The sequence below is a fragment of the Macaca thibetana genome, chromosome 11, assembly GCF_024542745.1.
Source record: "Macaca thibetana thibetana isolate TM-01 chromosome 11, ASM2454274v1, whole genome shotgun sequence".
Classification (NCBI taxonomy): Eukaryota; Metazoa; Chordata; class Mammalia; order Primates; family Cercopithecidae; genus Macaca; species Macaca thibetana.
In genome coordinates, this window is record NC_065588.1 from 68,889,690 (window position 1) to 68,903,166 (window position 13,477).

General features: G+C 32.6%; 1 protein-coding gene across 1 annotated transcript in view; it reads left to right on the forward strand.

The window, feature by feature from the left end:
- TRHDE (thyrotropin releasing hormone degrading enzyme) overlaps window positions 1-8,490 on the forward strand; it is a 420,293-nt gene extending 411,803 nt beyond the window's left edge. Inside the window, exon 19 of the mRNA XM_050749271.1 lies at window positions 4,277-8,490. Within this exon, the coding sequence (XP_050605228.1) occupies window positions 4,277-4,420 (144 nt within the window). The 3' untranslated portion in view covers window positions 4,421-8,490. The remainder of the gene's footprint in view (window positions 1-4,276) is intronic.
- The last annotated feature ends 4,987 nt before the right edge of the window (window positions 8,491-13,477 follow it).

Consider the following 13,477-nt stretch of genomic DNA (forward strand, 5'->3'; position numbering starts at 1 on the left):
CAAAGTTGAAACTAAATTATGGCTTTTATTTCATTATCTACAAAGCAGCTAACGTCACAATGCAGTCTCTAAGTGGCATGAGGAATGAATCTCTTCACTCTGGAGTTATTTACTCTGGCTTTGCAGTTTAACAGGTGCTGCCTGGGGCTTTTTAATTCTTACATCATCTATAAGATTGAGGAACACTATTGTCAGATGGGGTAGGGGTTTTGGTTTTTATGATGATAACCTCCCTTTCTTAAATAGAAAAGGCTGAGGAGAATGCAGTTGCATTCTACCATAACCCATAAACCTCATAAGCAGAAAGCCCAATGTCCTCCCTGTGGATATGGCATATTCTTATTTCTAAGGGTTTATAGATCAAAAGGGAATCAGCATCTTTATGAATTCTGAAAACTCATTCCAGATTTTAATGATCCTCATCAGCTTTAGGTGGATTCAGTAAAGACACTTACATTGTTCCATGGTTTTCTCCCAAAAACAGTATTCTAGTACCTGAAACTGGAGTTTCCTTTTAATTTTAATTGAATGGCTCTAGCAATTTGAACAATATTTCTCCATAAAGCAATCTGTCATTTATTTGATTTTAAACTAATGGAGACAATCTTCTGGAACCTCAGAGGCCCTTGCCATTTTTCCACATTAATGACCATTAACCAATCTTTTCACATGCCCATTTTTCTGCGTTTTAAACCTAACATACCTCACTGTTGTGGAGGAGCATAGATCCTGTGCATCGAAGGCATCACATTTACAGTTTTAATATTGAAGATATTAACTTTATAATAGGGCAATAGTTAATTCTATTCATTTACATAGTTACTAAGAGTATATTATGTTTTACAATCTACTCTAAAAATAATTTATCTTATGATAGGATACCCTGAAATAAGAGGAAATTTTAATGCTAAAATCTTTTTAATAGAAAAATTAACAAACATGCTTCAAAGTTTTTTGCTAAAAAGATAGGGAACACAAACAACATTGCCATTTTACTAAATGTTATTTTATAAAAGTGCCTAAACTTGCAACATTTTAAAATAAAAGCGTATCATGGTATAGTTAGAAAACAAACAAAAAAAACACTAATGATGTAGGGTCCAGCCCTACGGGACTTAGCAGGTATTCTCCTCATTTGCAGAGACTGTAAGAAATAAAGACACAAGACAAAGAGATAAGGAGAAAACAGCTGGGCCCAGGGGACCACTCCCATCAAGACACCCGCCCCCCCCCCCCCCCAAAGGCTGGGCGTGCTGATATTTATTGTATACAAGACAAGGAGGCAGGGTAAGGAGGGTGAGTCATCCAAGTGATTGATAAGGTCAAGCAATCACGTGATCATGGGACAGGGGGCCCTTCCCTTTTAGGTAGCCAAAGCAGAGACGGAAGGCAGCGTATGTCAGCGTTTTCTTCTCTGCACTTATAAGAAAGATCAAAGACTGTCACTATTTCTTCCACCGCTATCTACTATGAACTTCAAAGAGGAACCAGGAGTATGGCAGGAACATGAAAGTGGACACGGAGCATGACCACTGAAGCACAGAACCACAGGGAGGGGTTTAAGCCTCCAGATGACTGCAGGCGGGCCTGGATAATATCCAGCCTCCCACAAGAAGCTGGTGGAGCAGAGTGTTCCCTGACTCCTCCAAGGAAAGGAGACTCCCTTTTGCAGTCTGCTAAGTAACGGTGCCTTCCCAGGCACTGGCATTACCACTTGAGCAAGGAGCCCTAAAGCGGCTCTTATGTGGGCGTGATAGAAGGCTCACCTCTTGCCTTCTAGGTCACTTCTCACAATGTCCCTTCGGCACCTGACCCTATGCTTGCCTGTTATTCCTAGGTTATATTAGTAATGCAACAAAGAGTAATATTAAAAGCTAATGATTAATAATGTTTATACTAATGATTGATAATTGTCCATGATCATTTCTATATCTAATTTGTGTTATAACTATTCTTTATTCTAACTATTTTCTTTATTATACTGCTAAAGTTTGTGCCTTCAGTCTCTTGCCTTGGCACCTGGGTAATCCTTTGCCCACAAATGGCAGCATAAATCCTACCAGAGAGTGAAAGAAAGAAGCAAACTAGAAAGCTAACTGCCTTTCTTTTACCCCAAGCCCTCTAAAGTGAGGCAGGGGTTTGTAAGGCACTGTGAGTGTGCACTAGGGCCAGTCAGAGGCAATTCCAACCACATGTTGGATATCAGAGCTATGGAGAATTACAAGGCATAAGATCAATTAATGGCAACTGTGGAAAGAAGGCCAGATGTGTTCTGATGAATAAGTTCCTCTTAAGATGCATATGAGGCACCTCAGACTCTCTGAGCCCACAAGGGGAGTATTTACCGCACTGAAATCATGATTTAAGAAGTGAATCTCTGGAGACACACCAGTTCACATTTTCTATTGAGAGTTATTTTGCAGGATAATCCAACCTACTCTCCTTCTGTCAATAAACGTTCATATTCAAACCCATAGTTTGCCTTTGAGAAGGACTTAAGAGTTTTACTTCATGTGTTTAGGCTGGCTTGCCATCTCATAAGGAAACCAAGAGCATGCTCCACAGAGTTAAAGTTGCTAAAGGGTCATTTATGACTCTCTGGTGTATTCAGTGACTGCCTAGGAAAAAATGTAATAATTCAGAATATACTTTAAAAGGAGTATAAGCATTTTTTTATGATTGACCTATAACATGTAAATAATGCCATTACAATATCATATTTTATAATAAAACAAAATTCAAAATGAATCAAAATGTATTACTTTTTGCTTTAAGGATATAGACTGGATGAATCTGAACATAAATATATAAGTACAAATGTATTCTAATGTGAATCAGATAAAGTTTAAAATTATGAGTCAAGTACTTCCATTAGACTTCCCCTTTATATATATGTGTATCTATATTTCTATTGCCATGGCACAATGCCTGTAATATTTATTAATATTTATTAACTCCAATCCCTTTGCTTCTTCCTTTTTTCTTAATATATGTAATTTGGTCAAATGCCATATCAGTTTTAAGGACAACACCCATAATTGTTTGTAATACATTGCCTATTTTACATGTTTGTTATAAAATCACGGCGTTTTTGAAATCTTCTAAAGGATGTACCTCTGAGATACAGTTATCTATTGCTAATGCTGCTAGGCAAAGGGCTTTGTAGGAAAGCAGAGTAAAAACTCTGAGAAAACCCATCATATCATGTAATCAAAGTAACGCTTATAAATTAAGCTGCCCATGAACTAATTTCTAAAATAATTCAGAAAGTTATTACCGCATTTTAACTCCGTCCTCCACCACCATTTCTGCCTGCCCCTGAGCCAGTCTTGATACACTGCATTTCTCTCCTGGCATATCCTCCATGTGGCGCCCACCATATGATGAATCACACCCCACACTAATTACACCACATAATGTTTCTGTGTTGCAAGTTGATTTTTCACATTTGTCTATTAGCATCACAATTGTTAGTTCGTTGCCAGCTTCTTAAGATATATCAAACAGAAAGGAAAAACTTCTGGTATTTAATCTTGAAGTAAAATCTTGGAGTATTTCCAGAGTATGTGAACTCTCTAAATAAAATTTTATGTCAAAAATATGGCAAAGCATTTAAAACTTGTAACTTAAATGCTCAGATTCTCTAGCTAAATAAGACCATATCCCTCCTTTATTATTTCAAAATCTAGTTACACAGGTGATTGCCATGTCATTAATCATCCAGTTTTCATAGCACCATTGCTTTTTTTCCACCAGACAATACTTTGGTATTCCTTGACATCAAAGATAATGTCAAGCCCAATATCATTCATTTGGAGAAGATGAAAAATAATTTTCTCTCTACTGACAAAATGTGAACTTTAATCCTTATATTCAGTGTTTGAGGCTACTTGGTGCATTGTATACGCATTGAAGTTAGAACTAGTCCTTGCCACAATCCCATCAACTGCTTTTAAAATAATCAATTAAATGTCTGTTTTAATATCTAATTGTGAAACATGAAGCTGAATTTGGAGCTATTTAAGTTGTAATGTCCACTCTTCTTTTTTCTGTTCCAAAATCAATTACTTCATAACTAATTGACATAATCTGTCATATTTCATTTCGTTACCAAACTCACTCCACAGTATTAAATATGTCTTCTATAGTGGTTGTGGCATTTTGTTTCAAATATATTGAGTTTTTTAATTTTTTAAATAAATTCTTGTTCATGTATGTTGGACATGAGTTCATTTTAAGACAGGCAGATTTACCATTCAAAAATTTATTTTTCCAGCTCAAGAACTTCATGAAGAACTATGATGGGGTAGCTGCTGCTTCTTTCTCACGAGCTGTGGAAACTGTCGAAGCCAATGTACGCTGGAAAATGCTTTACCAAGATGAGCTTTTCCAATGGTTAGGAAAAGCTCTAAGACACTAATATATGTATCTTATAAACAATTCAACTTAGAATTTTATGAGAAGACACGTTTTTTGTGGAATGAGGAAAATGTACTACATGGAAAATGGCCAGATTTTCAGTGTTAACATGTGGGAGGAATTTTTTTTTTTCTTTAGTTTTTAGTTTTTGGTTTTGGGGGATATTTTTTTTTCATTCATTCTGTTCTGTTTCTCTACTGGGTGTTCCTCTCTAAAGCAACTCTTGCAAGTGAAACTAGCCATGATTGCTTCAGCTGTACATTCCTTGCTGTACAGGACCAAATATGATAGTGATGCATGTTGATGTTACAGTCAATTTGGAAAAACATATTCAGAATATTCTCTGCATGGATATATGGTCCTGCCTGTGTTCCAGCATGCTTATTTCAAATGTCCAATGTTGTGTGTGAATATATGTTACATCCAGGATGGGCATTATGCAAAAGCACAAAGATTATATATGACAATCAGTGTTGCAATGAAAGAAAAACTAAAAACAGAAATGATATTCTCAATTTTGGGCAATGTGAGAAGTAAAATAGCCCTTGAAGTGATGAACATCACTTATTTCAGCACTTGGATTGTCTGGCAATGATTACTGTGTTGCTAACTCATTTTCTTTGAGTTAAAGCTGTGTATACATTTTAAAAGGCATATAGATAGTGTATACATATGTATATGTACATAGGGAAGCCCCATATGTATATAGTATGTTGTACACTGCACATGTACAAAGAATGTCTTCAGATCAAAGAAAATTTATCTCTTTTTATAAACTTAAGGACAGTTGCAAAAGGCTTCAAGGAATTTATCTCAACATTATTCTTTCTATGTCCTGACTAAATTTCTCAACTGTTAAGAATTTTTCATCTACTTCTTGAACAGTGGTCTATTCTACTACATGAAGATGAATACAAACAAAATTTTTGTATAAACTAACCACTCTTCCAGTTCTCCTGTGACGGCCTTACATATAGATTCTGCCATCATTTTTGTCAGAGTTCCTTTTGCATGAAACAATTATGTAAACTTATAATTATTAGTGCTGAAAAACAATTTATTTTCCATCTTGTTTTCCTACCTTATGTTGAGTAGTTCAGAGAGTTAAACATTCTCTGAGTGTTGGTTTTTAAGTCTGTTTTGTTCTAATCCTCCATTAAGCAAGCATACCTCAAGTGGGTCTATTAGCATTTAATGACCTTTTATGCCAGTTGTGCCATCCCTTAAGATGAAAAGTTCCTTTTCTTGTGTTAATGTGCAAAGCTTTTCTTTTGGCACTGACAACTGTGTTCTACCTGGGAATTTTGAATAGCCATTTTCATGGCTGTGTGTTATGTAACACAAATGTTTTTAAATGGTATTCTCACCCAGTAGGCCAGCTTTCCAAACATTGCTTAGATGCTTCAAAATTAGCATATTTTAAGTTTACCAGTATAAAATAACAATGCAACTACTTTACATAGCCAAATGTTTGTAAATCACTTCTTATTTTCCTGAGGAGGTTTTTCACTCCTCCAAATCTTACAAATCATTGAAAGAAATATATTCTAACAGTACTCACTGAATAGTGAAAATAATTAGACATTTTAGAAATCAGAGCCATAGAATTATTTTAAATTAGTAGAAAAGAAGAGCTATTTCCTAATCTACAAAGTACCACCTAAAATTGAATTTTATCATATAAGCAAGTAATACCTATTAGTCATATCTAAATTTTTCAGCACTTCATTCAATTAAAATACATGAATTTTAAATATTTTACATGATGTGAATAGGCATGATAATACTTAGTATAAAATCTAAACTTTTTCCACTTATCAGAAGTGATAAAATCCAGTTACTACATATCACATTTACAAAATCCTTAATTAAATGGGTAACTTTTAAAACATAACAGTAATAAATATCACACTGCAATGCAGGTCCCAAATATGTGCTATGTCACCACTGAATCTATGTAATAGATAAGAAAAAATTATAGGTGGATGTCTTGCTTTGTGTCATGAATTACTAAAACCTCTTAGTAGTTGTGGTATATTTTTGAGTAAAATTACCATTTCCAGATTTGAGTTTGAAGGGCTTTTATAGTTGTATTTTCCTCCCCACTGTTAATAATCATAATCCTTTTTCAGTATTTTAGTGGCCTTGAACAACTGGTTTATCTACAATCTCAAATTCTAACTGTATAATTATGTGCAATGTTCAATACCTCATATAATACTTGTTCAACAGTATAGTGGTATCAGTGGCATTAAGATGGTGTTTTTGTTCTACATATTTTTCAATAATTTATTCTTTCTAATGTTGAAACTATATCAGGCTTTACCGGTTTTTTTAGTTGTTTAAATAAGTAATATTTTCAAAATAATAAAATAACCAATGATATCTCTTGGAATAATCTGTAAAATGTAGTTATAAAATTCTATTTTCTACTTAGAGTTTTTATCTTTTCTTTTTTGTCAGTTTTACAAGTTATATATATGCATGAAATAACAAACTGTTGAAAGTGTCCAACCTCCAGCCATAGCAATTTGCTGCGCCAATATATGTACAAAACAAGTAGTTTCAATTAGAAAGGGCAACATTATTTATCACATCGAGTATTAAACATTTCCAGGTAACTTGTAAATAAAAAGATTTCTCCATTTTTACACATTTTTTTCTTAAAATTTTTCTATAATCTTTGAAGTTTCTAAAATATACAATCTCAACCTCTAAGGCTAATATGTACAATACTAGGTCTATTCTTGAGTTTCAATAACATGTATTTTAGTTGGGTCATAAACTCACATTAGTTTATATAGTCTCCAGAACAATTATATCATAGGACTGAGATTTTTGTGATAGTATTATTTACAAATATTATAACTATAAAATCTTGTGAGGGTATTATTAAGATGATGCCATGTATTGATAAAATGCATTGCTTTCTCAAAGAACTGTTACACATTTTGTTTTATTTGACTTATCACAAAAACATAATAAATGTTGTTAGCCCTAATATTCTGATGAGAAAACTGGGGCTCAGGTAGCAACATGAGCTATTTAAAACTTCAAAATGGGGCTGGGCACAGTGGCTCATGCCTGTAATCCCAGCACTTTGGGAGGTCGAGGGTGGGAGGATCGCTTGAGCCCAGGCATTGGAGACCAGCCTGGGCAACATATTGAGACCCCATTTCTATGAAAATAAAAATGAAAACTTAGCCAGGCATGGTAGTGTGTACCTATTGTCCCAGCTACTGGGGAGGCCGAGGTGGGAGAATCATTGAAGTCCAAAAGTTCAGTGCTCTAGTGAGCAATGATCACTTTACTCCAGCCTGGGTGACAAAGTGAGAACCTGTCTCTAAAAAAATAAAATAAAATCACAATGTTGTTATTTTGGGAGCCAATATGATAACCTACGTCTATCACAACATCATTCCCCACTAAAATATAAATATATGTTGATAATATCTCTATCCATTGCATTAGTCGGAGATTTTCCAAATACTAGACCTGCATCAAAATACACAACTAAATATATTTACAATAATTACATTGTTTGTTAACTTTTGCATTTCTAATTTGCAGGATGTTAAACAACTGGATGAAATGTTATGATTCAATTTGGTCAGTATAAGTCATCAAATATTGGGATAAAGAATTTAATTCATTAGTTTATTAATTATATTTCCTGTCTTTTACTGAACATTGTTTAAACATAACCTTAAAGTACTGATAATTTGCTTAATTTTCAACACAAATTTATCTGATAAATTCTGTCTGTGGTAACAGATGGTCAGAATGCAGATAATTGTGTGCATCTAAATCAGTAAAAATAATATTTGATAAAATGTCTATAAATCTATGCAGACTAAGTTTTGAAAAACAATGCAATTTTAGTACTACTGGATTAGATGCAGTAAAGGAATCCCTAAGGAAGTTTACAGTAATACATTTAATTAAAATCTACTGGCAATTAGAATTTTAAGGAATTCTTTTCTAAGAAGTTGGAGAACCTAAAATAGCTTGCTTATTCTCCTGGGTACTCTCATGAAGTAACCGTGTACACCTAATAAAGAAGTAGTAAAAGCACATATAATGAAAACTAATTCTTACAACTGATTTTTTTCATTATCAGAGATCATAGCTAAATTATCATTTGACACTAATAGCTATATATTGATACAATATATAACTATACTTAAAGAAATATTTATTGAGCATCTTTTATTTCACAAGGCACCTAGTGAGGGAAAGGAATACAGAGATGAAAATGGCCTGAAGGAATGAATTCATATCACAATAAATGAAAAAGAAAAAGAAATAATGAACCGGGGGAAAGAGGGCAACAGGAAAAATAATTCCTTGCTACAGAGAGGGAAGTAAATCTTTTTAGGTATACATAATATTATACAACTATTTTTGTACACTAGTTCTCAAAACTTTTACGATACTTAGTATAATTTTTATTGTTTGATTTCCTAGTGCTCAATTGTGTTTTACAGAAATATGTTACATTTTGAAATTATAATCAAATAATAGAGTTTAAACTCTAATAATTGTAATATAAATTGAGATGGAATTTATCCTTAAGAAAAGCTGTTTGAACAATTTAGTAGTATTAGTAAGTTGCAGGAATACTTTAATCTACTTATGAAAAAGTAGTTCAAGTTTTCTAAAATGGTTTCAGCATACTATCGATATCTCACAATGTGTTAATTTTAAGTTAATTATATATTCTTTAAAGCAGATTAAATAATACTCATCCTAAGCAATAATTTGTTGAAATTAGTATATGTGAACTTATGAAAAAATGTTCTTGTAAATTATTCTAGAATCCTAAATTTTAATTATATAAGAACAACATTTTGTTCAATTGCTTTGAACTAATGAAGAAGTTTTTTAAGAAATTAGTATTTTATTTAATGTGATATAGATTCAGGAAAAGTCTAACAAAAATGTATTTCAGTAGTTTTTATTTTTTATTTTGTGAAATTTTATTTTAAAGTTTAGATAAGGAAAGTTTTCAAACTGTCTTAAATATTTAATAAAACAGTTGTTAAAAATATATGTTCTAATGTTAACTATACTACATATATGCCATTGCATGCATTTTGTTTTTTAAATAGGTTTTTCACAACTGGCCCCACTAGTTGATGATTTTACCCCAGATTTTGAAAACATACCACTTTAACAGCTTTTATTTCAAATACTTAGTACTTTAGGGATAGTATTTTGAAGACGTTTATCTTTTGTACATTCCTAGTTCATTTATTAATGTACTAAGAGAAAAGAAAACAAAATGACTGATTCTTTTGCTCTGAATTAAATGTTTGTGCTGTATTAATGTTAAGTAAGTTAAGGTAAAGGGAAGCTACAAAAATTTGAATGCCTGCTGAATGCTAGGCACTTTATAGGTATCATCTCAATTAATAACCCTGTGAAATGTCATTAGATTTAATTCACCAAAGAGTAGATGGAGGCAGAGTTGTTATCAGTTTACATGATTAATTAGTGGTATTCGCTGGGATTCAAAACTCTGCAAACTCAAGCCTTATATGGCTCAAACTAGTCATTAATGTGTCTTCAGCATGCATGAAAACGTAATGTTTATCTGTACAGACCATTCTCTATAGCAGATTTGAATTGATACTTAGCACACTTCATCATTGTCACTGGCTCTTTCGAAAGAAATGTTAATTTGTGTATTCTGGTTTACCATTCATTTCTTAACAAAGTTGCTATATACATTCCATAAAAAGTTTTCATGAAAACATTTTACATTAGCATGTTATGTAGTGGATTTTAAGTTATAACAGATAATTAACAGATATTTCAGCCAACGAGCCACACACATGAAAAAAATAAGTGAAAAGACAAAATAAATTGCAAAGATTTTACCAGTGGACCACAAAGTTAAGGTTAAACTTCTGTCTTTGCACGTGGAGGAGACACATTAGTCTAGCCAGAACTTTCCTTTTGCTTAGTAGTGAGGTCAGAGAAGTATCTCTGTCATTCTGCTTAGAAGTATAGATGGACTGCAATTGCTTAATTTATTTAAACTTACATTTTCAATGGGTCTGCTGTGTGAAGATACAGTCTAAGATAAATGCTTTGACTTGCCTCTACACAGGTCAACTTACTTCTCATCACATACATTTTTCTTATGTCATGTAAGTAAATGAAAGAGTGAAATGTTTTATAGAAAATATTACAATGGAGTTAACATCTGCCTCAAATGTACAGTGCATTTACTTTTTAAGTTAATCATTTAGTAGCTACCCTTTTAACCTCTACTATGTTCACAGTATTGCATTTGCTCTTGTAAACAATTCTGTTCCCACCTTTACATAGCTTATGACCTACTGGGTGAGAACATTCATTATTAAGTTTTTTGCTATTTACTTTTATTTAAAATAGGTTTATTAACTAGCATTTCTCAAATGCTAAATATTTTTGAGCGAATTTTTCCTCAAATGTTGTATTCTACCTTCAAAACATTGTGTAACAGCAATTCTACATTATCCTTTTGAATGCTACCTATATATTGCCACATATAAAGCTATTTATCATTTTTCATTGCTATATTTTAATTCCTTTGCATTTTGATAATATCAAAAACAGATTAGGGCTGAAAAACTAAAAAAGATTAGGACTTGTATTATGCATTGTCTAGTTACTGGAACAATAAGAGAAATTCTATCTTTGAGCTTTTGTAATTGGCTTTCTGGACACCACTGACTTTATTAGATAATCTTTAAAAATATTATATGAACTATTTTGAATGAACCTAAATTTACTCAGGAATAAAATTTATTTTCCTAAATCCATTCCCCAAGTGAACAGGCTTATTTAAAATACGCCATATAAAAGTACTTTTCCTTTCTAATATTTAAGATTTAAGAATTAAAAAGTAACTTCTCTCAGTAAATGAGTGTTAATAAAACATTGACCAAATAAATGACCTTTTGTTAGTTTAGTAGATAGATGTTTCCAACTAATGCTTTTAAAATTATTCAGTAAAAATTGAATTAGTATGTATTCAACATGAAATTTTTATTCCATTCTGGCCAAGCCCTAACAAAATTAATTTTTCTAAATGAGAAAATTTGTCTTCTGTATTTTAAGCAGTACAAATATGAATTTTGCCTCTGATAATCAAATTTTATACAGTAATGTGTAATGTATCACAATTTAAAAAGTTTTAATTTTCTGACATGCAGATAAGGCCAAAATAAATAATACCATCTGTTTTTTTAATGCTTCTTTTTTCACTTGAAAATACATTTTTTAAATTTTGAGTATATATATTGTAGAAGTCCATGCAAATGGAAAAAGAAATTATTCTCTCTGAGATGGACTTTTTCAAGACTATACACATTCTGAAGCTAGAATAAAAACGTATGTATTTGTGCTATATTGTAAAAATAAAAAGAATACCAATTTATTCTTCTTTCTAATTATATGCCTTTAGAATAAATGAAATGATCTGCACTTTGGTAAAAAGTTATTTCACCTGAAATGCATTTCAGATTGCTTTTTAATAGGTTTTCTGCATTCGACAGACTTTCAGGCTCTGAATTTCAAGAACAGTTTTCAATAACAACAGGGCTATAAAATATATATAATCATGATTCGTAAGTAGTACTCAAAATATATTTTCAATGTCTCTGGGTTTTTCTCTTTCTAAGGATTAGACAGAAAGCATTAGAATTTGAATTTGCAGAGCCACTCATTTTAGCCTTTCCCATAATACTTTATACAGCCATAGATAATCCTCCTCTCGTCCGTGAACATGAGGGTAAGAAAGAGAAGGCTTTCCAAGCCAGAGCAAAGAATATTTCTATTAAGGGATATAGACAGTGTCGTGTGTGTGAGTGTGTGTGTTTGTATGTACATATGTATTTATATATCTCCAGTAGTGTCTACATTACATATACATGTATAACATATATACATATATTTATGTATAACTATATATAATAAAATATCCATATAGTATGTATATATATAATCTTATATACATACATTACATATACATAAGTGTATATATCCCCAACAGCACATACACATATATATTATGTATTTCCCTGTCCAAATTGTGCTGCAGAAAAATCACATAAGTCAGAAAATGGCTATTGCAAAATATCAGATGGGTACCATCTTAACTTGGAGAGCCTGTCAAATGAATGGTGAATTATACTGGCATGATAGCAAGGGTACTCTGTAAAACCCACACGGGAGCTTATAGATTCTGGCTCAGTAGGTGTTGAGTAGTATATAATCATCTACATTTTGAACATGGATTGTATGTGATTCTGGCGGAGGTGATCCATCTAGACCGCGCTTCAAGAAACATTGGCTAGATAGAGTGGTTCGCATCCCTGACTTTATATTAGACTCACCTGAATTGTTTTTAAAACATGCTGATGCCTGGGTCACACTTCAGACCAACTAAAAAAGACTCTGGCATGGGGCATTCATTTAAGCATTTTTAAAAACACCTGATTTTAATATATAGCATTCAAGACCCCTGAGAGGAGGTACCAAATTAAGCATAAAGTAGCTTGAACATTAATTACAGAATACTACCGGAAGTACCTATTTTTCAAGAATCTAAGCTCATACTATTATTTGGCATTCTTCACCAAATATGGAAGTCAAAACATGTTCTCAATTAGCTTAATAGTGAAAAGCAAACACGAAGTTTGGACAATTGACTTTACTGCCCTGACATGTCACTGCCACAGTATAAATCTGAGTCGTCTGGCGCCATCCACGTGGCTGCCTGATCTTTCCTGGTTCTGACTCTTTCTGCTGTCACCCCCGCTTTATCTTACCACCCCCTTTCCCCTGTAGTCCTATATAAATGAGGGTGAATAATTTCACATCTACTATTATCAACAATAGCAAATTTTTAACTTTTGTTTTGCACACGTATCGTGGAACTTAAAGTAAAATACAAAAAAAAAAAAATTTAAAAACACTAAAAAAGGAGGTTCCCATTGGAAGCGTTTTCCATTAAATGACTGTACCTTTACTCTGCTGAATAAAACAATTTTTTTTTTCTGCTACT